The 24303-nt window shown below is 39.8% G+C and overlaps 2 protein-coding genes across 2 annotated transcripts in view; one reads left to right on the top strand and one right to left on the bottom strand.

Annotated features, from left to right (window-relative positions):
* Positions 1-11947, bottom strand: part of FASTKD2 (FAST kinase domains 2) — a 43547-nt gene extending 31600 nt beyond the window's left edge. The window contains exons 1-3 of the mRNA XM_075180216.1: positions 11816-11947; positions 3237-3955; positions 2014-2117 (exon numbers count right to left, since the gene is read on the bottom strand). Coding sequence (XP_075036317.1) covers positions 2014-2117; positions 3237-3887 — 755 coding nt within the window. The 5' untranslated portion in view covers positions 3888-3955; positions 11816-11947. The remainder of the gene's footprint in view (positions 1-2013; positions 2118-3236; positions 3956-11815) is intronic.
* A 62-nt stretch (positions 11948-12009) lies between these two features.
* The window catches only part of MDH1B (malate dehydrogenase 1B), a 31068-nt gene continuing 18774 nt past the window's right edge, over positions 12010-24303 (top strand). The window contains exons 1-3 of the mRNA XM_075180217.1: positions 12010-12191; positions 20557-20669; positions 21602-21736. Of these exons, the coding sequence (XP_075036318.1) occupies positions 12170-12191; positions 20557-20669; positions 21602-21736 (270 nt within the window). The 5' untranslated portion in view covers positions 12010-12169. The remainder of the gene's footprint in view (positions 12192-20556; positions 20670-21601; positions 21737-24303) is intronic.

The following is a 24303-nucleotide window of genomic DNA, read 5'->3' as shown; positions in this document are numbered from 1 at the left end:
AGAGCTGTTCAACCACAATTTCTTTCAAGCTCGCACACGTGGGCAAGCCGATGAGGGTGCCGGAAGTGAGAGCCATCCTGTGGAAGACAGCAAGTTGGCCCAGATTCCTTGGCAAACACTGGGCCTTCTCCCTGCAATTAAAATTTATGAGGGCAGAAGTAGCATCAGCAGTTTTAAGCAAATGTTGGATAGGCTTTATCCTTATATATCCATACTATAATATTTTTTTAAAAAAATGTAAGGGTTTAGTGGTATATTGTGAGGAGGCTTTCCTGCAGAGAAATATTCATAAATATATGCCATATTATTACAAAATGGACTCGACATTATTATTTGTCACAGGGAAACATATTCATTCCTTTAAGTCACAGATGGGTAACTGGCCTAAGGGAGTCTGCTGAATGGGCGATACTGCAGGTAGGATACCACATGGCCAAGTCATGAATACTGGGCAGCACGGTGGCGTAGTGGTTAGCACATCTGCCTCATAGCACTGGGGTCATGAGTTCAATTCCCAACCATGGCCTTATCTGTGTGGAGTTTGTATGTTCTCCCTGTGTTTGCGTGGGTTTCCTCCGGGTGCTCCGGTTTCCTCCCACACTCCAAAAACATACTGGTAGGTTAATTGGCTGCAATCAAATTGACCCTAGTCTCTCCCTCTCTGTCTGTCTGTGTGTGAGTGTGTGTCTATAGTAGGGAATTTAGACTGTAAGCTCCAATGGGGCAGGGACTGATGTGAATGAGTTCTCTGTACAGCGCTGCGGAATTAGTGGCGCTATATAAATAAATGATGATGATGATGATGAATACTACTAATTTGGGAGCATGAACAGCAGCAGCAATTGTTTTTAAAAAAAACAGCGGAACCTATAGGAAGAGTAAGTCCTGAGTGATTAACATCAACATTAGAGGATAAAAAGCATTATTATCATAGCTCATACAATATCAATCAATGAATCTTTTCATTGAAAGGTGACCAAAACCTTAGATCTATTTTAGTGTTAGGGGTTATTCACAAATTAATATTATGCCTTATTTCTAAAAATAAAGCATTGAAAAACTGGTGGTGAAAAGATCATTTGTGAATCTTTACCATCTGTTTCATGTTATTGTACTTCATTTCTGTCAATGTCCAAATAAAGTACAGCGCTGCGTAATATGTCAACATTTTATAAATAAAGTATAATAATCATCATCATTTGCAAATAACTAGCACTAAGATCCTAGGTTTTGCTAGTCACTAAAGATCTTAAAAGGCAGAGTATCACTATACCAAATTTTTTGGTGTGGTAGTAGGCTCAAGAGGTACATGCAAATCATCCTTGAGGTATCCATAATTGGCAGGCATGCCCAACTGTTGGATGTGACCCTAATGACATGCGGCTACTAATGAAATGGGCAGTATGAAATTTATGGATCTGAAAAAACAGATCCCTCTTTATGTCAACAATCAAAAGTCAACCTATCTTGTGCATTTGTGTGGTCAGAGACAATTCATAGGTACATATGGAACCAGGCACTGTCGCCAAGTGCGAACAACAGAAGTCTAAACATCAGTTAGGAATGATTTCCATAAGGTTATTAATCTTGAATACCTAGCCTTATATTGGGAAGATGGCATCCATTTGTTTGATCCAGGTATTGACATTTTGAATTTGAATTAACATGATGCCTTGGAAAAAGCTATTGGCCTGGTGGACAGAAGAGAAAAAAATCTGAAGTTAATAAAGTGATTGTTGGTAGAAGAGATGTGTGGTGCCTGGCATGGGTCTATCCAAAAGGGGCAGCCTTTGTGGTCTAGATTGTACAACAGACTTGAAGAGAGTACATAGATTAGTTCATATATAGCAGACTTCACACCAGGGTGCTGGTAGTGGTGGCACTGTATCTATGTTTGGTGCATAGTATGTTAATTGTGTGATGATGGGGATAGGTCATTGTATAACCAGGGAGGGAAGGGGAGGGGGGTGAATCAAGTAAAATTGAATTTACTTTAATATTATAACCACTCACTGAAGACCAGAGTTTAAAATATCCACATTTCTGTCACTCTCCATCATTTTCAGACAATCAGCCAATATAGAAACGTGTTCTTCTCTCAACATACTGAGACGTTTCTAAGAATAAAAACACAACGTCAGCTGAGGAATCCTTTCACAAAACTTGTACAGATGTACAGCAGTAATGCTGTGAGTTAATACATTAGTACAAGAAACATTAATACAAGAAAACTAAAAAAAGAGCAGCTCACATTCCTTTTCGTCCATTAGCCTCTCTTTATCTTACATTAGCAGAGCCAAACTATGATAGTACCCACTCACATTAGTAAATACAAATATGCAGATACACAAGCCTTGCTTATCAATAAGTTATATCTTCCCACTACATGGGAAGTCTGCTGCCCGATGATTTCATAATTTACCAAGACACAAATATTGTTCATAATATATTTTAGTAACTAAATATTATCCTACCCACTATACCCTGTTTTCTTCTAGCATTACCCCTATCTGTATACCCCAGGTTCTCATGTTTTAGATCAAGAGACAACAGGGACTTTGATATGTGTACAAAAGTGTGGAACGCTCTTAATCCCACACTGTGCAAAATAGTTATCACTTGCTGTGAAAAACAAGCTTGTTGAAAACGTAGGTGCACACATCACTGGAAGTGGATGAGTTGCATGTGGAAACGTAACGATTTTGTGACATATGTAGATTATAGATACACGTTACTAACGGTATAACTTTATCAAGAGTACAATAACACTCTTTCAATGGCAATAAATTCATTAGTTTTTGTTGCAGAAAAATTATTACAACTTTTGAAAACTAATCTAACTGATGAAAGAGCATTATAGTTAAAAGTGCCCTTCTGTAGAGCCAAATATGAAAAAACAGTTTAACCAGGGGGATCCAATAAAATGATTAATGTAATCAAGTGATGTTCTTTCCAATAATATGAGCCATTGTTCTTAATTCTGAAGCTTTAACTAATTCAGAAATAAAATACATAAAACAAATGAAATTAATGTCAGCCATTCTCCTAAACCTGAGGGACATAAAAATCTGTTTTCTAAAATGAATCTTTGGAGTGGAAAATTTAAAGAAACATCTAACAAACACTGCAATATTGTGTGTCAAACACACTTTGATACCTACTACTGTGCTCTATGTATATATGAATTTGTGTCACAGTTTCATTATTACATTGTACAACAGAGTAGACACACTTACCTGGCAAATAATCAGGAGAGTCTGAATTATTCTTGATTTTTGGTTTACTTTTAGGCTCACAAAGACATAAAGACTGCGAACCAAGAACCCAGTAGGCATCGTGGGGGCCACCATCATTACTCCATAGCACAAATTGTGTAAATTTGGATGCTCAGATATGAGCTGTTCCTCGAAATGTTTCAATTTCTTATGAGGTGACATGATTTGCCATAGTTTTATGATGCCACTATGGAGATCACTCTCATTGTGCGAATTACTAGCGAAGATATCCAACACTTCACAAGGAGAAGTACATTTCTGTACAGCGTCCATGATAGCGGATTGGTACTTTGTTTTCTCTTCATACATACTATGTGCTACTTCGGTTTCCAAGTCAAGATCTTCTTTAGGGAGGCTAACATTATTTAGATCTGAGCTGTCAGAAGTATCTTTTAAAGATATGCAATTTTTTAATTCCAATTCTAATGAGGTCTCCTGACTTAAAAACCTTATGGGTGCCTTAGTCCAAGGGTGTGTCCCCCAAGGTAAAGGAGCTACAGATTTGAAACTATAGTTCCGTGTAAATGTAGGAATTCTCATTCCAACTAGAGGATCACATGACTTTATTAGTCGTACTGTGCGCAGCATGTACAGATAGGTCTTCTTGTTCATCTCAGATGTCTTCTCAAAACAATGTACTTATATGTCTTCTGGGGGATTAGTGCTGTACTCAGCACAATCTGTAAAAACAAAGTAAAGGAAAAAATATTCAGCATCACTGTATATGGTAAGAAAATACTTACACATTTAGGGCCCGATTCAGAATTAGACCTATGCCCGTTTGTGTACCATATCTTTGTGTTTTTAGCACGGTGCATGCTCAGAAAGTGAACATACACCACTGTGACAATTCAGACCTGCGGCTTTATGCCACTTACAGCTCCTTATGCCTGTAGAAATGCGATAGGGGAGGTAAGGGATGTTCTAATGTACAGCCAGGGCATGTTTGAGTAATTACATACAGATTCAGACTGGGACACAGTCACAAATATGGTTTTATTTGCAGGTGATCAGGGGCATGTGCAAGTGGCGGGAGATGATAAACACCTAAACTAGTAAACCACTTGTAATTATAGGTTTGTAAATGATTTGCAGATGCTTATTGAGACTTTAGTAGTCATAGAGTTTAGGATTTGCAGAGCGTGTTGTAGCAAAGACACATTTTTTTGGTGTATGATTGGAAATTGTTCCTGCTGTGTTAGTTATGTCATTCAAGTTTAAATGATGCTTCATAGCAATTGCGTTTGGAACATAAAAAATAAAAGGTCTCTACATATTCTAGGTTTGACGTAAGTGTCTATTGTCAAGCGGATGCATGTGCTACTCATTCAGACCTGGTCGCATCTTTAACTCTGAATATGGCATATATACTCATTCACTTGCGTGTGACTTTTTCAATCGCAACCCTTGCTTATGTTCCACTCTGAATCAGGCCATTAATGTGAAAAAAATCTTGTTACAATTCCTTTATCTACACATTGAATGTTCAAAAATAAAACATCAAGGCCAAATATATTGTTCTGTGTAAACCGGACATGCCACTGCAATACAGATAGAGGAAGTACATCTTCAGCATAGCAGCCTAATACTTCGGTGCATGTATGGTATCACCAGCCAACCAGAGAAAGGATTCAGCCATCATAGATCCTGTCCTTCCAACTGATCTCTAAATGACTATACATTTAAAAAAACAAAAGAAAAACAGAACCACATCAACAATATAAACTACACAGCTTGAGGTTTGCTACAAGAGGAATGTTAGTAACTATTCATTAGTAGCATATGAAATATCTTCGGACTGATGAAATTTGTTACATACTGGCTAACATCAGAGTGCATCAGTCTGTATAGGGTCATTCCATGCTAAATCATTACAAACTCCAACCGGACCATCTCAGATTTTTGTGACCTTTGGTAGGATGGTAGAAGGCATTACTTTCAAATGGAAAATTTTAGCCCTCAGTGATACACGGTGTTCATGCAACAGGGTTGCAAACATGTCAAAAAAAAAAAAAAATTATGCTTGCCAGGTCAACTAAAACAAATCATAACTTTGCTTCTAATTGTGGTAGAACTAAGGTTGATCTTCGGACTGCGACTGGATGAACCTACACACTAACTGCTGTGGACACCCAAAACACCAAACACAGAAAAAGCATTGCTGAGGAGAAGGAGCTTTACATTATTCTATGCTACAGAAATCTTGTAATCACGTGTTAAGGTATTTCACTGATTGTGATATGTATAATTTTCAGATTTTTTTTTTCTTTTTATTCCTGTTCCCAAAGGCTTCCCAAAATGAAACTTATACCAAAGAGATTGTATTTAACTGCATAACATAATTTATGTCCAAAAAAATTAAACACACTTTTTTTTAGATATTCAAGGTTAAAGGTCAGATCATGTGACCTTGAAATGTAGAAGTCAATATTTAAATATTAAACTTTTTTTATGAAAACTAAGGTACCTTAGCTTCAAAACAAGACCAACATGATAGCTCTACCACAATTAGAAGCAACGTTATGATTAGTTTTAGTAGACCTGGCAAGCATAAATTTGACATTTTACAGTTTTTGACATATTTGCAATCCTGTTGCAAGAACACCGTGTATCACTGAGGGCTAAAATTTTAGATCTGAAAGTTACTTTATGTTGTCTACTATCCTACCAAATTTCACGGAAATCTGAGATGGTCGGGTTGAAAAGTTACTTTTTCTGTGATGATCTGACATGGAATGACCCTATACTGTTATCTAAATCTCATAGTCTAATGTATAATACATTCACATTAATACAAGGTTAGATAATTTACATATTTGGTTGCATTATAAAGGGGCCCATTATAAGCTTCGTTCCTTTTTTTCCTATAACCTATGTTGTATACGTTTGGTGATTTAATTTTACAGTAAACTATAGATAACATTCTATTTTGCATTTTTACTGGGCTTATTAATAATTTTCTAACTCCTTATTTGTTTGCTATGGCAGTTATATTTGTGTGGAAACATCTCTGGAAGGATATATATATATATTTTTTTTTAAATAAGCCTAGCTATAATACCATTATTTTAAAAATTAACTAAGCATCATTTTTTGCTGATTTGTAAGGCGTCCCAGAGGTCTGCAATGCCAGGCAGTGGGGGGAAAAAAAGAAGAAATGGACCTACAAGGTAGATAAATGCAACATGGATACAAAGGATAGGGAGGGCCCTGCTCATAAGAGACCTTACTATCTAATGTCAAGGGCACAACTGAGAAAAGAGGAACGAGAATGGCACAGATGTGAGGGTGTCAGTTGTCAGTGTGTGAGCAGCAACTGACACAGGGGAGTATTTCGAAATACAATTTGAGATTTATAAAGGGGTGGTGTTGTTGAAGGTTTTGTAAGTGAGGGTTAGTTTGAAGTGAATTCTGGAGGATACTGGGAGCCACTGTCTGCAATTTGAAACATGGTGTGGCAGATGCGAAGCAGGAGAGGAAGACCAGTATTTACTGTAAGTAATCACTTTTGTGCTGGCAGTAGAATGTTGGGTGTGAAACACTCATTGCAGTAGAGAAGGGTGTGAATAGGGAGAAAGTTGTGCATAAATCATTTTGAGGCAAATTGGAGGAAAGAAATAGTGTGTTCGTTAGAGTGACGATTGGGTTAAGAGAAGTTTTCCTCAGATTGGCGAGATGAGCGTGTGTTTAAAGCAGGTTTTTAATTAAGGTAATCAAGGTAATTAAATAATAATTAAGCAGGAAACACTCAAGACCAATTTTAATACACAATTGTGTTTTCTTTTAATTAAAACTCTTATATTTAAAAAATATTTTGGATTATAAAGAAACTATATCTCTGACCATGGATTTTAGAAAATAGGCAATAACAAAGAAAAGTTTTAATAGAATATTTTTCTCTGAGTGGCCCACTAGAGGATAACTTTTCTTTTTGTCTTTGGTATATATATAGTTCTTTTTGTTAGCACCACAAAATACTCAGGTTCAGGCCTGCCACCAGAGATTGTGGGACCCAGTACAAACGTAACAGGCAGGGCCCCCTCCTTCCTTCTCTCACCCCACCTTCATTTTTAAATTATTCTCTACCCAACATTTGCCTCCCCCCATTCTCTACAGTCACCCCTCATCCCAGGTTTTATCTAACCCCTGCAGTAGTTTATTTACCTCTCTGCATCTTCTTCCTGTTTCCTTTCGGCTCCTCTCTATTGACAGCGCTGTGACTTTATTAAGGGCTAGGACTGGAGCAAATAGTGGCAACTGTGGAGCCCTGACATATTGGGAGCGGAAGCAGACATGCTACCTACAAGGGGGCCCGCTGCTACATCCTTAATTACATGCAGAGGTCTCTCCCCACACCATCTCAGACGCAGCTGCTGCTGCCTAGAAATGGCGCCGCTACCTCACTTAATTCACTGTGGAGGCACCCACCCCTAATAAATTTGTTTGGGTCCAGGGCTGGTGGGGCCCCACTCTGCTGTTCGGCCCATACAGTTGTATTTCCTGTACCCCCCTGATAGCGGCCCTGCTCAGGCTAAAAATAATATCAAAGTATGAGAAAGAATAACTGAATAATAGGAGAGAGAAAAAAATAATAAATATACTGATGTGGAATAAAATAAAATAGTGTGTTCACAAAAGGTCATATGATTTCAGCAGATATAGGAGTCTTGCATAAACAGAGAAAGGTCTTTAAGAGTAGTAATGTTCTTTTGCTCAATACTAGATTTTAAGGCAGCTGCCTCTAAAAGGTAGTGAGTACCCAAACAGACATACCACAATATGTGCAGTTTCCACCCCTGCCATAAATTTAAATAAGCATTTGAAATACTGGACCAATCATAGTGGACCAATCCTGATCCTCAAAGCCTACCAGCCATGCACCTAACCTGCTCTCTTTGCCCAATTTCCTAACCTCTCTCTTCCCCTGTCCCGCCACTCACTTCTCTTGCGACTGTTTCCCTATGGCTCCCCATTGTGCCTCCTCTCTGTTTGCATTCCCTTTAGGATGTAAGCTCTAACAAGCAGGGCCCTCTTCCCCCCTGTCTCTCTATCTATTCTTCTACTACAACTTCACTGTGAAAGCTATGTTTGGAGCTTTTGAAGTCCTGATATTTTTTGTTTGTTGTTTTCTACGGCTTTACCTTGTTTGATCCACTGTCTGTATTATGTACAGCGCTGCGGAAACCTTGTAGCGCCCTATAAATAGGGAATTTTGGAAAGCGAATACACTGCACGGAGCCAACTAATCAGGACTACATTTGAATAGGCCAATGAACACGGTCTTTTTGCTTATGTGCAGTTAATTTCTCTCCTAGTTAGTTAGAGGTACATGCATCTCCTCTTGCAAACAGAAAAGCTTTCAACACAGTATTGCTATAAATGATTTGCATCATGTGTAGCGCTGGACACAGGGAACAATGGAATGTCTAAACTTGAGATTTAAATACAATGTACAGTATATACACAAAGCTTACTGCGCCAATAGTTGACATAAATTTATGCAAGTTATTTCTTCTCATTTGTATACGAGGATCCAGCCACACCAGTGCACAAAAGTTACTAGCTACTTCAAGTATGTCTGCTGCTGCAGCTGCACTATCTTGTTTGCAGTATGGAAGGGATGAGAAAGGAAAGCAGCAGGAAAACAGAAGAATCATGTTAAGAATACAACCCCTGTGTCATCAGGAAAACTAATAAGCTTCTTTGGATTTCAATATCATCTCTATGTGGATTATAAACAAGTTTATTTATCCTCTCCTGGTCTCTTGCCATCTGTGTTGTCCCACGTTACTGACCGCCTTTCTGTCATTTCATCTTGGATATCCTCTCGCCAACTCAAACTCAATCTTTCAAAAACAGATTTAAACATATTCCTACCCAACAAGAGAAGTTACCCTCCTGACCTTGCTATTTCTGTTGACAACATGACCATAAATCCCACCCCTGCAAGCTCATTTAAATCATGTTACATACATTTAAAACACATTTACAGAATAAACACATATCTTACACAAGACACTGCAAAAACTCTAATTCATGCACTTATCTCCAGCGTTGACTATTGCAATTCCTCCTGACTGGTCATCCCCAAATCAGACTCTCACCCATACAATCTATTTTGCATGCAGCAGCTAGATTGATTTTCCTTGCAAATCATTCTTCCTCTGCTAAGCTACTCTGTCAGTCTCTACAATGGCTGCCTGTTTTCTTACTGGAAACAACTATCTAGACTTTGCTAAACTAAACCAGTGCCCTACCCGATACTACAAGCTGGAGGATAACCACAAGGAATGTCTGTGCAGGCTAAAGGCAACAGCCTCTTCCAGAGAATCAGAAAAGGAAGACGGTTTGATTAAGATGAATGAAGAAGGAGAGTTATGATTGACAGTGCTCCATTTCTACGACTACTTAATTTTTCATTTCTCTATGTTGCACTGTATCTTCTCATTTCAATAGTAGATGCACAGAAACGCCTGTAGCCAATAGATGCTTTATTATTGGTGGTTGATAACACCGCTGCCCTATATTAGACACATGCAGAGGCGGATATGCCAAAGACCTTATCGGGACTTTTCCAGGTAGGCCGATCAGAGCCGCCTTCAGAAAAAATCGGGCCCAGTACGGGCCCCCCGTGCCACCCGCCCCATGAGCAACACATACTTACCTGGGGGCCCGCCGCTGGTCTCCGCTATTCTGTCTTCAGCCTGGCTGTCACCATGACAGCCAGGCACCAGGATCCGATCGCAGGGGTGGAGGAATCATTCCCCCTGCGATCATGTGATCTGTCACAGGCAGAGCACTTGGCTTTGCAGATCTCCTGATAGCAGTGCATAGAAACATCTCTCCAACCCCAACCCCCCCTAAGCCAGCCAATCTCAGCTTCCACTTTCTCCAAACTCCGGCACCAGAGGAGCTTCCCCTCCCCCACAGAAGAAGCTCCAAGCTGCACATACCCCTCTTCCTTCTCCTGTCTGCCAGCCAAGAAGGGAATTTCTCCGTCAGAACACAAGCTCACTCCAACAGGTTGCTTAGTTAAAGCCTGACCCTCAGCAATAACGGGGCCTCTGCCATCGCCACTGTGCGACTAGGCCTCAAGAAGGAGAGGATGAGACAGGCCAAGATGGGCATCAGCATGGCCACAAGTATCTGAGTGGTGGATGATGTCTTCCTACAACACCCTGATCAGTATGTTTACCGAGCTGAGTCACTTACACCAATAAACATCTCAATGTTAAAGACCCTACTCAGTGTATACATGAATATCTTAGTCACTGACCATTTATCTGGTGTATTTGTAAAGTGTATTTTATGGAGGTCACTTGGATGCTCTCTGTATGGTATATCAGATACTCTATTGTATAGCAGTCACTTCAATATATTAACATTTATTTTAGGCTCTCTGTATTATATGGCGGTTACCAGGATGCTATCTGTATTGTACAGCGGTCACTGGGATGCTCTCCGTATTGTACAGCGGTCACTGGGATGCTCTCCGTATTGTACAGCGGTCACTGGGATGCTCTCCGTATTGTACAGCGGTCACTGGGATGCTCTCCGTATTGTACAGCGGTCACTGGGATGCTCTCCGTATTGTACAGCGGTCACTGGGATGCTCTCCATATTGTACAGCGGTCACTGGGATGCACTCTGTATTGTGTATCAGTCAATTAAATGCTTTCTGTATTGTATATAGTTTTATAAAATACCTCCCTTGTACAGAAGGCCTTAAAACGCTTTTCATTGTGTGTTGCATTGGCCTTGTCTACCACCAATGTGGTTAGGGATAATGGTTTGCTATCCTTGCTTCATTTTGTATTGGCTCCACCTATCCGTTTATTTGGTCCTGTCTGCATGAGGCCACTTTCAGAATTTTTCTCCAGGGCCACTTTAAGGTCCCAATCCATCCCGGATCCCGGGAGGAAGGGGTCTAGTATATAGAATATTATTGTATTGGGGTGCAGCACCCACCCTAATAGGGGCTTGCTGCCTGCAGCTGCACACTGTGTGCAGGTCTGTTGGGCAGAGACAGGAAGACAGTAATATTCTAGATCCCCCCCTGCCCTGGCCACATGTACTTTCCCCAACAGCAGCTTCAATTAATATTCTGTTACCTTGTATCAAGTGTTCCCCCATCTCTTATATTGTGGCAGGGTCATCTTTTACCTTCCATTTCATAACATTGCACGTTTAGTGATATGATCCGCTCAATCAACGACGCTATGAGATGTCAGTGGTTTATATAGACATAAAAAAAATCACACTAGTACTAAACAACACTTTGTGACTCAACTGCACCTGTTACTGTAATTAATTTGGCTACAGAGTCGACTGTGCTGCAAGCTGTTTACCTTTAACAAAATCTAGAAACTGCGCCCTCACTAGATATCCTCAATCTGCTGCCTTACATACATCTATCCCGCAGTAAACGTACCCAGGTGCGGTATCTAAACGGCGACCGGCATGTATGCAACAAAGTCACAGGCGGCAAACACGTCTGACCCTGTGCTCCTACCGCATACAACCAATAACGCGCAACTCACCTTGAGCCGGCAGAGTTAGCACATCACACTTTCAACTAGGGTAACGCCATTACATGACGTCAGCTAATCCACTCCTCATAAGTACGGCGTCTCACGCAGGACAAAAGGCTTAATATGTTATTGAAAATAGAAAGCTCTGAATCTATTACAAATGAGAATTTTATAATGGTGGTTTCAGCTCTAAAGTTCCAACAACAGTCACCAACTAGCAGTAATCAAGGGACTTGTAGTTCGAGACCCGGTAATAGAGAGAGCAGGACGTACAGTCACCATCAATCTCCACCCCTGATACTCTGTTTAGCGTTGTCTGGCAACGACAAGCTCCTCCCTCCTGTCTTCTGACTGTCAGCTGGCATGGCGAAGTTTGTACTCGCAGGTAAAATAATTATTATTCTCTGCTAGCAGCCATCTCACCATTGTACACTTTTCACTAATATGGGCATGCTTGTGTACACAGATACATCGACACTGTTCAATGCACCTTTTGTTATTTTTGTTCTTCTCCAGCGTAACACAACTGCTACCAGAAAGTTACATGTTGCCAAATGTTACATGTGACCCATAGATGTGGACTGTAACTAAGTTTGGGTGTCAGTATTGTATTGGGTGACAATATAGTATAGGGTATGTATGGCAGAGTGCAGATGTAAATTCTGTGTAGGATGACAGTGTAGTCTAGGTTATAGCAGAGTGTGATGTAATATTTATATTGTGTGTGTTGGTGGTATAATGTAGGTTGTAGAAAAGTGTGCAGTAATAATTGGGAGATGTCCAGAGAATAATGGAGTCCTCAGTGAGTTTTTTAAGTTGAGCTTACTTTGAACATTTATGTGGGTTGTTATTTAGTTCCTGTCTAGTTCTAAATTGTAGTTTTCTGGGTTGACACTGTAGAGTAATTTGTTGCAGAGCGTAACTAGGGTGGTGACCCCCCCATGGGTTGCAAAGCTGAGGAGGGGTAAATGTATCAAGCTGAGAGTTTCCCAGCGGGTTTGAAAAGTGGAGATGTTGCCTATAGCAACCAATCAGATTCTATATGTCATTTTGTAGAATGTACTAAATAAATGATAGCTAGAATCTGATTGTTTTTTCAAACCCGCCAGAAAACTCTCAGCTTGATGCATTTACCCCCTAGTGTTTAATTATACATTCTTTGTTATACCATTGAAAGCTCTTTTATTCTACTTTTTCTTGGAAAAAGTGATAAAACCTTTACAATTGACCCAATATTGCAAAATGCTCTAAGACTTGGAATACGGGAGATTTGCTCATCCCTTGTTGATAGGGAGTGGGTTTCAGTATTGTGTTTGTGGCAGTTAAGGCTGTAGAAGAGTGTAAGTATTGTGTGTGGTGACAGCATTGTGTAAATGGAAATACATTGTGGGAGTTAGAATTGTGTACATTCTGTCACTCATGGACAATACATTCTATTCAACACATGTCATTTCCTCAGCAACATGTTCATTCTTCGTCATACACACGTTACATACATCTCCCGCACACACACATCACCCTATTCTTCACATTGTGCCCCATAGATACAACACACAGAGGCATTATGCTTCATTCACATATGTATCGCACAAAATAACTTTACCACCACAGATCTATACTGTCCCATATCCCATACATCTCTCATACAAACAAAAATCCATAAAGATATACATACATCAAGCACAGTGCACATGCATTATGGCCATTAGATACATGCATCAAATGCACAACATATGCATTATGGTAATTATATACATACAAACACTCTACACATATCACACACTACGCATTCATTGTGGCCAACTCTTACATCACACACACACCACTTAGTTGTTTGTCGGTGTAAAGCACTGTGTCTGTTGTCTTGAAGATGGCTTTCAGTGGTGATGTAGGGTTGTTGCAAAGAAGGGAAATGACTGGGAAAAATTAAACATATCAATTTTAATTGCAATGCAGGTATACTTACATAAGAAGGTAAAATATGAAGATACAGTAATGAGGAGGTAAGGATAGGGGCGATGGATAAGGAAAATGAAGGTAAAAATGGAGTGGAGAGTTAGGTGCAAGGTATGCAGGACTGAGAGAAAAGTTAGGTGTTAGGGATAATAGAAGATGGAAATGAGTATAGTGTGGATGTAGTATAATGGAATGGGGGAACAAAATAAAATCTATAGGTGGATTAGCAGGAATGTGAAAAAAAGAGTAGAGATCAGGAGAGGAATGCTAATAGTATTAAATTGAGAGAATGAAATGAGTGTAGCATGTAAGGATATGGGTCAGATCTAGAATGGAAATAAGGTGATATAATGACTAGATTGTAGTGATAGGATAGTGACTCAATGGAAAATAGGGTATAATATGGGTGAATGAGATTACTTAGGTGGCATGAATAGTGGGTACATATGTACCAGTAAAACTCAGAAACGTGTAGTTAGTGAATAGATGAATAGAGCAGGAAATAGGAAAGAATAGTAGTTGGTGGGAAAAATTTAAATTTAGAATAAACTTAGGGTAGGCTAATCTTATAGATAGTGGGTGGTAATTTATAATAGGGTGGGTAAGAACCGATGGGTAGCTATTTGATGATGTAGCTTGTGGACAAGGGAGTGATGGAGAGTGGGTAAAGAAATAGGATTAATATATAGATAAATATGCAAGATTAATAAATAGACAAGTTAGATTAATGGATAGATAGGTTTATGGCTTTCTCAGTGGGTTCTCTTTCAAGAAAGGGGCCGTCCCAGATGATCTCCCCTCCCCTCCCGGAGGGGGGTGGATGGTGGACAGCATGGGCACTCTGAGTCTATTTTGATAGGGCTCATCAAATTCCAACTTCAAGATCAGTCATTTTCTGTGCACTAATCATACCTTGTTGTTTTTAGAAGACTTTACAGTTTCACGAAACATCATTAGTGTCTTTGTAATCCGAGACTAGAATGCACATTTCTGGAAAGTGTTGCAATAGTTGAAAATAACAGTGTTCAATTTATCTAATATTTACTCCACTAATTATCTGTCTAACCCAAGTCTGGAATGTACAATAGTTTCCAGAAAATAGCAGAGCCTTTTTTTTTCTTAAACATTTTTCACTTATTTGCTCAATGAAATCGGAGCAAACACTTAAATAAGAATGATTTTTATACCTGTCTGAATAGCTATTGGTCTCCCAGCAAGAATGGTACCCATGACTGTTACTCAATATGTATGGTTTAGCTTAGCCAGGAGGACAAATATGCACCTACCACTTTTATTTACATAAATATGTGTTTCTTTGTCTGCTGATCACCAGTGACCAACGGATAATACATAAAAGGACTTGCTTGTTTGAAAAAGGGGACCTCCCTTTATGAAATGTCTTGCCACTGCATTGTTCATGGTTGTGGGGGCAGAAATTTGTTTTCTAAAAGAGATGGTCCATTATATTTATATAAATATAGTATTTTTAAATTGTATATATCAGTCACCCACAACAATAAAACCACCTGCCTAATATTGTGCAGGCCCCCTCATGCCGCCAAAACAACTCTGACCAATTCACCTCTGAAGTTGTCCTGTGGTATCAGGCACCAAGACGTTGGCAGGAGATCCTTTAAGGCCTTTAAGTTATGAGATGGGCCTCTGTGGCTCGGACTTGTTTTTCCAGCACATCCCACAGATGCCCAAATTGAATTGAGATCTGGGGAATTTGGAGGCCAAGTCAACACCTTGATGTCTTTGTTATGTTCCTGAACACATTTTGCAGTGTGGCTGGGCACATTATCCAGCTGAAAGAGGCCTCTGCCATCAGGAAATACCGCTGCCATGAAGGAGTGCACTTGGTCTGCAGCAATGTTTAAGTAGGCTGTATGTGTCAAAGTAACATCCACATGAATGCCAGGACCCAAGGTTTCCCAGCAGAACATTTCCCAGAGCATCACACACTGCCTCCTCCAGCTTTCTTTCCTCCCGTAGCGCGTCCTGGTGTAATTTCTTCCCCAGGTAAACGACGCACACGGGTCATTCCACATGAAATCAACACAGGATTTCAAACTGACCGTTTCAGATTCTAATGAAATTTGGTATAATGAATGCTGTCATGGGTGTAAAGAAAACCCCCAACTCTTAGACTGATATGTGCACTGGTTTTGAAGTTATACGCCTTTAAAGTTGCACTTTTTTAGCCAAAAATTTGCTTTAAACGTTTTTTTTTTTAAATTGCATTTGTATATCACCTGAGAGTTGGACATGGTCTCATTTTAAACCTCTTTTTATGGGATTTCATATGATATATAACACAGCAGTATATTTCAATAAAAATAAAAATGTGAAATTTTCAAAATTAAAATTTTCTCAAAAAGCCATATTTTTAAATTTTGGAAAAAATCTCAAAAATTGTTCATACTGTTGTTAATAAATCCCCAAAGTTTTATTTTGGGATCTTGATGGGATCATCTGCTACAAGAGCTTTCACTGTGGATTGTTTTTTAAAATAATGAAAATGGGAACTATCTAAGCCTGTTCATTACTTTTAATTTATCTCTTTAAACAATTCCTTTAATGTATATTATGTACAAAGACACAACATGTTAATACTGAAATATTTAAACCATTTGTGAAAATTTTATGTCTTTCACACATATTAAGAAAGCTTACTACAGATCATTACCATTTGGTGCTGCTGCTCTGGATAAATGGTGCTACTTGATAGATTGGAACTGGCTGAAGGCTTCATTTGCTTTTAGTATTTCCAGAAAGGGTGTACATTTGACCTTTCGGACTTAACAGATTCACCTTACAAAGAAGATCTACCATAGTAATCCCATAGTTGCCAACCTTTAAAGATTGGCCTCCAGGAGTCTCAGTGTAGAGGTGGGCGTGACGGGGCTGGGTTCCACGAATCACATCATCTTGGCCCCGTCCCTTGTGAAGTAATGACGCAAACGTGTCATATTAGCTCCGGGGGCGTGGCCAAAATGATGAGAATCCCAGAGAATCGCATCATGGAGGCTTGTCAGGTCTCCCAGGAGTCCGGGAGACCTATCTGGAATTCGGCAGTCTCCCGGGCATTCCGGGAGAGTTGGCAAGTATGAGTAATCCATAAAACATCCGGCTTCCTTGGGTATGAGAAAGATGGTGATGGACCAGCTGGATAGAGGAATGTCCACTGTAGTAAACACTCTGCTTTTTCAAATGGTCCAGGGTCAGGTAAGGTAAGGTTTGGGTGGGCTTAAATTAGTGACCCAGGGCCTTTTCACTAATTAAGCCCACCCAAACTTAACCTGTCCCTGTAAAAGATGGGCCTATTCCCAGCGCTGGTGCTAGGGTTCACGGCGCCCTAGGCAAAATTTCGTCGTCCCCCCCCCCTCCCCCGCCGCGAACACACTAAAAAAAAAAGTAGATTTTACTTACCATTTCTTTCTTTTCTCTAGCTGATCCGCGCCTTCTTCACACAGAGGCGCAGTGATGCATGCTGGAAGGGGAGGGGGGCGTCGGGAGAGAACTTTATTCACACTGTCAGTGACAGACAGTGTGATACTTCACTGATGCGCCGCGGACACTGAAAAACAGCGGCGGCACTCCGCCGCCGCTGCAACCCTCTCCTGAGCCGCTAGATTACAAAATCTAGTCAGCGGCGCCCTGCAGGTCCCGGCGCCCTGGGCAACTGCCTAAGGTTGCCTAATGGGAGCGCCGGGCCTGCCTATTCCACACAATTAAAGTGTCTTTCCACATTGAGTATCTTTCCTCTTAAGTTAACATGCCTGCCGAGAAGTGGGAGCAGGCGCTGTCTGCAAAATCTCGTCCTCAAACACACCTGAAGAGGAACGTGAACTGGAAAAAAAAAATTTTGGTTGATTTTCTCAGTTGTGTAGTGTCTCAATAAATACAATTTTCACGAATCATTCAAAATTGAAAGCTCTTGTAGCAGATGATCCCATCAAAATCCCAAAATAAAACTTTGGGAATTTATTAACAACAGTATGAACAATTTTTTAAATGTTTTTCAAAAATGTTAAAATATAGCTTTTATGAGAAAATCAAAATTTTGATTTTGAAAATTTTACATTTTTAATATTGCTTCAAGCAGAATGCTGTGTTTATATCTCATATGAAAGCCCATATTTTAAAATGAAACCTTGCCCAACTCTCTAGCTCAATCAATTGAGCCACAAATGCAATTTAAAAAACCGTTAACAGCAAGGTTTTTGTTAAAAAATTGCGGCTTTAAAGGCATATAACTTCACACCAGTGCACATCTCAGCATAAGATTTGGGGGTTTTCTTTACACCCATGACAGCATTTAGTATACTAAATTTATTGAAATTAGAAATTGTAAGGTGAATTTCTTCCAAAATTCCAAGACCTTCTTACTATCGGAACAGCCAAGCGCTGTATCAGACATAGGATCGAGGATATACAGAGCATATATCCGTTGCCATCACCTGGGGGTAAATGTATTATGCTCCGGTTTTTTCATCTTGCGGAAGATTGGCGACTTTGCATGTAAAATTTAAGTCAGCGCTGGCTTGTAAAGGCAAGTGTGCCTTTACAAGCCAGCACGCTTTAAATTTTACATGCAAAGTTGCCGATATCCCGCGAGATGAAAAAACCGGAGCATAATACATTTACCCCCTGGTCTTATTATACGGGCTAAGCAAGTAACATGGATCAACTTACAAGTGTTGCACAAGAATCAGATCGTGAATTATTGACGGATAACCGCTTCTTCAGAAGGGGACTATTGTCCAGGTTCAACATATCAGTGGTATCAGTGGCTATTTCATCTTTTGTTGCAGTTGAATTTTATTGCTAAGTCATTGGATACATTCTATATGTTTAGTCCATTACATACATTACATCTCGTTCCTGGGCTGTACTCTGTAGCACGGAGGAGTGAGTAGAAAGATCTGTGACTGTTGCAATTATTACTTATATAATATATCCAAAAGTATAAGTTTATTCCGGACAAATGTTCATACTTACAGACTGTCATCATCTGAAATTTACTTTCTTGGCGTCTAGATCTCACGCTATATCCGTGGTTGGGAATTACATGATAGGAATGTTCTTTTAACACTGCCGACACAAACAGACTATTTTGTTTTTTCTAATTCGAATGTCAATCTGACAGATATTGTGAAGGCTTTTATTGTACATTTTTTTATGTAGTAATATTTACCAGTGCACTGATTCTTTAATGTCTTATTGTTTATAATACATATTGTTGATTTTTATACATCAATATTGCGGATTCAGTCTTTAAGGATGATATCCTATATTCAAGCGCTGATTTTGTGTATTTTGTCTAATTCTTTGTTAGAACTCACAGGTTCTATTCAGCTGCAGGATATTTGGATATTCACCCATTCTTATTGTGAAAATTAAGGTTCTCAGCGCCTAGAATAATATATATTTTTTGGTTCTTGAAGATGCTCTTATCCTGTCATCTAGCCATCACAATTGTCAAAGTTACTCAGATTGTGTTACTCTTGGCCATTTTTCTTGCTTCCAACACATCAACCTCAAGAACTGGTTGTTCACTTGCTGCCTGATATATCCCGCCCCTTGACAGGTTTTAATGTTGTGACTGATTCATGTATTTTGTGGCACAAGCACACTTCTGGTAAACCATTTGAGAACAACTTCTTGCTTTTTACTTAGTTTTAATGTCAGGATGCTAAAGTATTTGACACTAAAAATATTCCACACAGTTTCTTGCGATTCTAAACACTAGCTAAACTTAGACCAGCTCTCTAACAACTAGCCAGCTTTTCCAGCATTGGTCACACTAAACAAAGAGACAAACTCACAGCCCTAGCTTGATGGGCATGTGACACTCTGTTTGATTAAACTTGCACAGACACACCCTGTAGCTGTGGAAAGAGGCACTTTCAAAGTATGTAAGTTAAACCAGACTTAAACTAAACTATTATTTTCCACACATATTTCTTCAACCTGATTATCTTTAAACTAGGTGCATTGCTGCACAAATGTTACTCTGCATGCTTTCTCTGCATATTGCCAGCTAAATGCCTCCCTTTGTCATATATTTTATTATATTTATATTTTTGATTGGTGATCACAATTGATCACCAGATAAAAATTTAAAGGGCGCACCCTAGTATTTAAAGATGGGAAACCCCTTTGTCTGGTAGGAAATGTTTCAACTTTGGGGAAGATGATTATTCAGTACCATTAAGCAGCAATTGCCATTGACTCTGCCTACTAGGAGAATGGCCGCATACAAACCGTGCCAGCATAATGTACCCCACAACATGAGAGAGCCACCAGGACACTTCATTATTGGAAACAAGTATTCAGAGCTGTGGAGTTCTGTAGGTTGGCAAGACATATTTACTTGTCAAGAACATGGTGGAAGATGGTTCATCTGACCATATCACCTTCCGCCACTGCTTAGTAGTTCTTTGTTGTTGCTATTTTCACCACTGAACCTGCAAATGTACAATCCCAGGTGTGATGGTCAATCGAAACACTGCAACCTAACACACATGTATTTTGAAGTATTTTGTTTTTTTATAGACATGCCTTGTTCAACTCTGACACACACTAGAGCTCTCCCAATTCTGCTTTGCTGTATCTTAGCGACAGATCGTGTATTTGATGTCTTGATGCCTAATGTGAAAGGGCGGCAGCATAGGGTCATAATTCTAATTCAAGGGGACCCTCGCAAAATCTCTCATTCAACACAAATGTGCATTCTTTTTCAGCAGTATGTTGCAAATTCCATCCAGTAATTTATCATTTTTTCACAGGAAAGACAGATTGCCCATACTATGCCAAAGCAGAACTTCTTGCAGACTATCTTCAGAAAAACCTACCGAACTTCAGAGTGCACAAAATCACTCAACATCCTGATGATTGGGAGGTATGACTACTAATAATAGGAATCCTAATGTGTTTTGAGGGCATCTTAGTTTATTTGTTAGGTGTGAGAGACTAGGATCAGGACCTATTGCATTTACTTTTAACCCCCTGTACATCCACATGTATTAAGTTTTCAGTGGGTGGGGTTAAAACTAATGCAGCCAATCATAGGAGCGCGTATACTTTTCTAGAACTTGTGGGAGGGGTTGACATGCTCATTTATATGGTTCAGTAAGTGAGTGTAGAGCTGAATATTACTGTAGTAGTGTGATGTAAGAATGGGATTGGAATCAAGCAGGAAACCACAGACTTAGCGAAAGTGTAATGTGTAGGGACTCCAAGCATATTGTAGATGTCAGAAACAGAGCTTTGGATCTCAGTGGATCACTTGTATTAAGGCAGGAACACATTATAAAGGGTGGTTCATGAGGTGAAGAGTGTGCTTGACTAAATCAGCCTACAAACACCAATATTCCTTCTGTGCATATCAGGGACTTCCACTCCCTGTTGATTCTGATGTAAATTCCAAGCTGACCTTCAGATCCTTGTTTATTTGTGCAATAGCCTCTTCCTCCCTGACCAGTCTGAGTGTCTCAAGCATGGCCACCCACCACACTCTATAGCCAGCCACTTTTAACACCCAAAATGTCATTGTATAGTAAAATTCTTTGTGTAATTGAAGTCAGTACTGCTAGGACAACATGCAGCCAATTCGAATGTTTAGGTGTCAAAAACCACACAAAGTAGTGCTGTGAACCCACTGTTTATTATTATTCTAATGTGAGACTTTGTGTTTGAGAATTCTTTGCATCCCATTGCATCTTGCTGTGAGATAGTCAGTCTGATACCAAGAAAGAGCTTCCTTAAAGAAAATGATATAAAACATGTTATATATTAATGTAATCAGATACTTTGTGTTTGCTGTTCCCGTAGAAATGGCTGATAGATTTATGTGTAAAAAATCAATGGAAGCACAAGCGTTCGCCCATAATATGGAGGGAGTTGACAGATCGAGGAGGCAAGGGATTACTACTCGGAGGCTTTAATGATTTCATGGAACATACCCAGGTAAAGTAATCTTGTTATAGGTTAGATTACTCCATACTTTGCTCCTAATTGTACTAAAACAGAATATACTCTTGCAATATTATTAAGAAGCTGAAATCCATTATATCAGTGGGATGACTTTTGCAGCGCAATAACCTGGGATAACAGTTATTTTAAGGATTCAGTTTTAAAAATACCAGCCAGGAAGGATGTGGTCTGGACGCCATTGCTGCAAGACGTTTTACACCAGCTCTGGCATTGCGTTGCTCCAAATGGCAGATTTGGGGCTACTATCCCACAACTATAACTACCAAAACAGTGAATAATAGTGCAGCATACCCTTGTGCTGATTATTTTGGCCCACTGACCCTGATATGGCGATCTGACCACCATGATAATACTCTGGCCTGTGTTCCCGCCATAAGAACTGGGACGGGACAAGAAGAGTCTCGCCGTCTACTACAATACTGGGGACCTAAATCTATCTCTGAGACACCTACCTCAGCCCTCCTGTCCTACTATACAAACATACACTCACCAGGAAAACGGAGACAACAGCTGCGCTGCCGACAGCTTTACCCAACCCACTGTAGTTGTATTTGACAGGCCTGACAGTGGGGCCCCAGAAACGCTGCATTCCCCTAAGAGCACCACTCACCTGCTTCCGCAATTCATAGGAACCTGCAAACAGAGAATTTCTGTTGGGCAGAGCTCACCGAGCCCTTAGAGCTAAACCAGCTTCTGACCAGAGGCCACGAGACATCATTGTGCACCTTCATTACTATCAAACAAAAGAAAAAGTACTTAATGCAATTAGATCTGTAGACATGATCGATTTTCAAGATATGCAACTTCAGATATTTCAAGATTTAGCTCCCTCCACCGTCAAGAAGCATAGAGACCTCCAACTGATGGCACGAATACTTCAACAACATAACTTTCATTACTGATGGAGGTTCCCTTTTCAACTACAAATTTTCACAGGAAATTCTGTCCTCTTTGCCAAATCCTAAGACCAATGGCAAGACATTCTCTCCAAGCTTGAAGTTCTTCCAGAGGCGATCTTGTCCACCACCAGTAACAATTCCTCGAGACCTCCTAGAGATTCGGCACCTCCTCCTGACTGGACAACGGAGGACCATCGACCTGCAAGAATACCCAGTACACCGGACTTTTTGGTTGAGTCTGAGAGCTCTGTAAACCATCTATATTCTTTTGTGGACTCAGGTTCTCACACACTGCAAATCCAATGTCCTTTGTTGCTGAGAGTATTTGCTTTTCTGTTTACCTAATTGTTATGTAATCATTATGGACATCTAATAACCAAACTGTCTTCCGCTACACACGCCCATATATTCTATCCCTTTATGGGAGTAAGAGTCTAGCCAAATATCTATTTATCTAGTAACCTTATTAGGGACTTGGATTGATGTTATCCGTTAATTATGATGTTGATCTTACAATGTTGCATAAATGTTCACAATGCCTAGTTTATATATCTCTCTCCTCCCCCCTCCATTGCTCCCTTATCTCCCTGCATTTCCTCCCTTTTCTTCCACAAGGTCTCCTCCCTCACTTCTCTCCCTAAAGCATCACTTTTCCACTTCCCCTTCCCCTAAACGCATATAAACTCCTTTATTGATAGTACTTGGTCCAAAACAAACTACAAAATATCTTCCCGGACTTGCTGAAGGCGATGCATGATGAAAGGATCCTTCTTCCATATTTGGTTGCAATGCCCAAAACTTGGTCTGTTCTGGATGGAACTTCAGAATTTTGCATCACAACTACTGCAAATTGACATCCCCTTCTTTCCCAGGTTTTTCCTCCTCCCTCTAGGGATTCCATCTGCTACCAGAAATCATATGAAGATGTTCCGTCACATAGTTTCTTCTGCCTAGTGTCAGATCGCCACTGATTGGAAGCCACCCCCAGCGCCAACACTGCAGATGATTATTAGCAGAATATGGTACCCTTATAAAATGAAATACATGACATGTATCGTACGCATTACCTCTAAGTCATTTAACAATGCGTGGGCGCTATGGACTTCATACTTCCAAATTCAAATTCCTTTTGCCACATGACTTTTTAACATCATTCAGCCTGGATCCTCCTCTCTATCCTTCCTACCTCTCCGTTCCACTTCTTCTTTCCTTTCCTTTCACCTTCTGGCGGCTCGCCACACCTCCCCCCTTTCTATTCTCTATTCTCTATTCTCTAACTTCCTCCTTTTGCTGTTTCTCCTTTCTTTTATTTATTGTAAAATCGGGTCAATGTCTGTACCTTTAATTTTTTCTTTTATTTGTTAATGGACACTGTTTGCTGTACTTACCTGTATGTTCATATTTTTTGTTGTAATACATTGTGTCACTGATGGATACTTAATATTTACCTTTGCAAAAATAAAATCTTTAAAACAAAAAAATAAAATACCATCCAGAAGCCATACCTTTGTGCAGGCTTTTCAGAAGTAGGCATATATGGGCTGGGTACGATTCTCAGAGTACCACAACCCAACAACCAGGATACCTACAAAGAAACACTGATTAGAAAAAAAACTACATAAATCTAAACAGACTTGCCTA

Source organism: Mixophyes fleayi, chromosome 7 (genome assembly GCF_038048845.1).
Source record: "Mixophyes fleayi isolate aMixFle1 chromosome 7, aMixFle1.hap1, whole genome shotgun sequence".
Lineage (NCBI taxonomy): Eukaryota > Metazoa > Chordata > Amphibia > Anura > Limnodynastidae > Mixophyes > Mixophyes fleayi.
This window is presented reverse-complemented; position numbering and strand designations above follow the sequence as displayed.